The sequence below is a fragment of the Lepisma saccharinum genome, chromosome 9 (genome assembly GCF_977018435.1).
Source record: "Lepisma saccharinum chromosome 9, izLepSacc3.1, whole genome shotgun sequence".
Classification (NCBI taxonomy): Eukaryota; Metazoa; Arthropoda; class Insecta; order Zygentoma; family Lepismatidae; genus Lepisma; species Lepisma saccharinum.
This window is the reverse complement of record NC_139237.1, coordinates 5,816,569-5,821,527: the sequence shown is the minus strand read 5'-3', so window position 1 is coordinate 5,821,527 and position 4,959 is coordinate 5,816,569. Positions and strand designations below refer to the sequence as shown.

Below are 4,959 nucleotides of genomic sequence, written 5' to 3'. Positions count from 1 at the left end.
AATACAATTTCATTAAAAAAATACAATTCTTCGGTAAATGTTTATGGAAAAAACCTTACGTGCTGGAACTTTTTCAATGGGATATTCGCAATCAGCGACTCGAAATCTATAAGGTACACCCTTTCATCCTCGTGGGAGGATTTTCATGCCGATCAGTGTAATAAATGTAATGAGGCAGAAATTTATTTTTTTACAATTTTGATTCATAATGAAGTCCATAAAGGGTTATTATGCTTTTCGGAGCTTGAAAAGTGTTTTAGTTGTCACATTTCGACTACATTATCAAAACTTGATATTTCGAGAAATTCACGTTCCATGTTAGTACTCGTTTAAAACTCATTTAATCTAGATACCAAGCTAGAGATGATTTTCTTTAAAATGTTGAATTATTAAGCTTTTCAGAGTCTCAAAAGCGTTTTAAATATCACATCTCGACTATAGGATAAAAACTTGATTTTTCGAGAAATTCGTGTTCAATGCTAATATTCACTTGAGTCATTTTCTATACTGACCAAGCCTGAGATGATTTTTATTAAAATGTTGAATTATAAACTTTGCAGAGTCTTCAAAGTGTTTTAATTATGACATTTGGAATATTAGATGAATACTTGATTTTTCGAGTAATTCACGTTCAAAGCTAATACTCGTTTGAAACTCATTTTCTCTACATTCCTAGCCAAGGCTGATTTTCATTAAAATGTTGAACTATTTAGCCTTTCAATACTAAATATGTTTTAATTCTGACATTTCCACTATAGGATGAATACTACATTTTTCGAGAAATACACGTTCAATGTTAGTACTCGTTTGAAACTTATATTCTCTACAGACCTAGCCTTAGATGATTTTCCTTAAAATGTTGCATTTGTAAGCTTCTAAGGGCCAGAAAAGCGTTTTAATTATCACATCTCGACTATAGGATCGAAACTTGATTTTTCGAGAAATTCGCGTTGAATGCTAATATTCACTTGAGACTCATTTTCTATACAGACCAAGCGAGAGATTATTTTCTTTAAAGAAGTGAATTATTAAACTTTTCAGAGTCTGAAGAGCCTCTTAATTATCACAACTCGACTATGGGATCAAAACTTGATTTTTCGAGAAATTCGCGTTCAATCCTAATATTTACATGAGACTCATTTTCTATACTGACCAACCTTAAGATGATATTCCTTAAAATTATAAATTATAAAGCTTATCAGAGCCTGAAAAGCGTTTTAATCTTGACATTTCGATTATAGAATGAATACTAGATTTTTCCAGAAATACAAGTTCAATGTTAGTACTCGTTTGAAACTTATATTCATACAGATGTAGCTTGAGATGATTTTCCATAAAATGTTGAATTTCTAAGGTTCTAAGGGCCTGAAAAGCGTTTTAATTATCACATCTCGACTATGGGTTCAAAACTTGATATTTCGAGATATTCTTGTTCAATGCTCATATTCACTTGAGACTCATTTTCTATACAGACCAAGCCAGAGATGATTTTCTTTAAAATGTTGAATTATTAAGCTTTTCGGAGCTTGAAAAGTGTTTTAGTTGTGACATTTCGACTACAGTATGAAAACCTGATATTTCGAGAAATTCACGTTCCTTGCTAGTACTCGTTTGAAACTCATTTAATCTACAGACCAAGCCAGAGATGATTTTCTTTAAAATGTTGAATTATTAAGCCTTTCAGAGCCTCAAAAGCGTTCTAATTATCACATTTCGACTATAGGATGAAAACTAAATATTTCAAGAAATTCGAGTTCAATGCTAATACTTACTTGAGACTCATTTTCTATACAGACCAAGTCAGAGCCTGACATTTCTTTAAAATGTTGAATTATTATGCTTTTCAGAGCCTGAGATTCGTTTTAATTCAGACATTTGGACTATAGGATGAATACTTGATTCCTCGAGATTTAGGCTTTCAATGCTAGTACTCGTTTGAAACTCATTTTCTATACAGACCTAGCCAGAGATGATTTTCTTTAAAATGTTGAATTCTTGAAAGGTTGAAAATCAATTTTATTATGACATTTCCACTTACCTTACCTTACCACCCGGCGCTACAGCTCCTGTCGGGCCATGGCCTCCTCCACTATGTCCCTCCATTTCTGTTTCCATCTTGTTACTCCTATCTTGTTTAGGTCCGTGCATACTTCTTCCTTCCATCTGCTTCTAGGTCTTCCTTTCCTTTTAGTTGAATATAGCTTACTCTCTATTATTCTTCTCGGCATGGCATCTTTTGGTAGGCGATATACATGTCCTATCCAGCTGATTCTCCTGGCTTTAATGAAGCGAACTATATTTTTATGTTTTATTAGTTCCTCTAGTTCGTGGTTGTATTTTATTCTCCATCCTGTTTCTTCTTTAGTTGGTCCAAATATTTTTCTTAATATTGCTCTTTCAAATACCATTAGCCTTCTTTCTGTATCTTTGGTCAACGTCCAAGTTTCGGCTCCATGTGTTACTACTGGCCTGATTAATGTATTGTATATTTTCATTTTTGTTGTTCTTGTTATTATCTTACTTTTCAGCAGATTTCTATTTGCATAATATGCTCTATTTCCTGCTCTGATCCTTCCTTCTACGCATCTTCCTATGTTATTTATTTCATTTATTTGATTTCCCAGGTACTTGAATTCATGTACTACCTCGAACTTCTCATTACCTATCTCTATTTCTTTTCTTTTTTCTGGTTTTCGTGCTATTTTCATATATTTTGTTTTATTTATATTTACTTCTAGGCACATTTCCTTAGTATAGTTCTCCATGTCGTTAAATACTTGTATTAATTTATTCATAGATCTTGCAATGATTGCCATATCATCTGCATAAGCGCAGATTTGTGAGCTTTTATTAAAGATGGTACCTCTTTGGTCAATCTGGTTTATAGCATCATTCAATGCTATATTAAATAGTGTAGTCGACAATCCGTCCCCTTGTTTCACACCTTTGTCAAACGTAAACTCTTCACCGAGTTGTCCTTTTACTTTTACTCTTGCTGAGGTGTCCATCAGAGTCATCTGTACAAGTTGTCTTAATTTTTTGGGTATACCAATTCTTTCCATTGCTTTTATTAGTTCTTCTCTTTGTACACTATCAAAGGCCTGTTTGAAATCTACAAATAGCATATGTAGTTCGCTCCCATGTTCATAATGATTCTCTAATATTTGTCTAATTACAAATATTTGGTCTATAGTGCTCTTATATTCCCGGAATCCTGCTTGATACTCTCCAAGGATGGGTTTAATTATTTCCTGTATCCTTTTATTTAATATGCTCGAGAATATTTTATATCCAACATTTAACAATGTTATTCCTCTATAATTACTACAATTATATTTATCTCCTTTCTTATAAATTGCACATATAGTTCCTTGTCTCCATTCGTCCGGTAGTTCCTCCTTTCTCCATATTTTACTAATCAGCTCGTGTATTTTCTGGTATAGTTGTGCGCCTCCATGTTTCATCATTTCGGCTACCATATTATCACTTCCTGGTGCTTTATTGTTTTTTAATCTCCTGATTGCTTTTGTTACTTAATCTAACGTTGGTGGTTCTATTGTTTCTTCTTCCTCTTCTTCTGTTTCCCGTTCTGCATTTCCGGCTTCTATTCCATTTTCTCTTCTTGACAGTTTCTCTTTGAAACTTTCTGCCCACCGTTTTCTGATCTGACTTTCTTCATACAGCATTTCTCCATATTTATCTTTACATCCTTCAATTTCTGGTTTATATTCTTTTGTAAGACTGAACATGGCTTGATAGAATTTTCTTCTCTCATTTTTTTATCTAGTTCCTCTACTTCCACTAATCTTTGTTTTAAATATTGTCATTTCTTTTGGGTACATATTCTTTTAGCGGCTCTTCTTAATTCTGTGTATCTTGCACAGTTGCTTCTACTTTCTCTCTGTAACTTCTTATTTCTTGCTTCATTCTTCTTGTGGATGACCTCTTCGCATCCTTCATCAAACCATGGTTTTCCATATTCTCTTTTGATTCTAATTTGATTTACTTCTTGGGTTCCTGGAATCTTCCAAGTTCCTAAATGAATATTTTTATGAGGGAAAGTGGTGCTACTTATTATCAAATTGTTTCTTAAAGCAAATTGTATTAGAAATGCCGTTTTCATTGCTTATGTTGTGGAGAGTATGTTCTCCGCTAGCCTTATATGTAGCTTCCTCCTTCCCAAAATTACCAATAATTAAGATCTGGTTATTTCTGGATATTTTCTCATATGTACTTCCTAATAATTCATAAAATATCTCTTTTTCTCTATCTTCCTTTTCTTCAGTTGGTGCATGTATTGACAGCAGAGTTAGATTTCTAAACTTTCCTTTCATTCTCAATCTACAGATTCTCTCATTTATTGTTTCTATCTCCAATATTTTCTTGTTGGTTTCTTTCCGAATCATAAAACCAGTTCCAAATAATCCAGTTCTTTCTCTGGTTCCACTATATATCATGGTAAACTCTGGTTTTCTTATAATTCCACTTCCCTGCCACCTTATCTCCTGTAACGCCATTACATCTATCTTACATTTCATCATTTCTTGTGCCATTCCATCATCTTTCCTGCTTGTAGCATAGTTTGAGTACTCCATGTTCCAATCCTTATCTCGTAGTTCTTTAAAAGTTTGCCAGGTTCATTTCCTTTATATATTCCTTTCCGAGACATAGTGTCACATTCCAACTACAGGAATAAAACATGATTTTTCGAGAAATTCACGTTTAATGTTAGTACTCGTTTGAGACTCATTTTATCTACAGATAGACCCAGACTTGACTTTCATTAAAATGTTGAATTATTATGCTTTTCAGAGGCTGGAAAGCGTTTGAATTCTGACATTTGGACTAACAAAAAGAATACTTGATTTTTCGAGTTATACGCTTTCAATGAAGGTCTGAATTGCGTATTAATTATTACGTTTCGCCTATAGGATCAAAACATGAATTTTTGAGAAAATC

The 4,959-nt window shown here is 33.2% G+C and overlaps 1 protein-coding gene across 1 annotated transcript; it reads right to left on the bottom strand.

Moving 5' to 3' along the window:
- Nucleotides 1-4,067: 4,067 nt before the first annotated feature.
- Nucleotides 4,068-4,595, bottom strand: LOC145992322 (protein CFDP2-like). The gene has a single exon (XM_083128702.1). It carries the CDS (start codon nucleotides 4,593-4,595, stop codon nucleotides 4,068-4,070), a length of 528 nt encoding a protein of 175 aa, XP_082984828.1.
- Nucleotides 4,596-4,959: the final 364 nt, after the last annotated feature.

What these genes read in the sequence shown, in the direction of transcription:
- LOC145992322 (XM_083128702.1), bottom strand. Translation starts at nt 4,595, where the DNA reads ATGGAGTACTCAAACTATGCTACAAGCAGGAAAGATGATGGAATGGCA.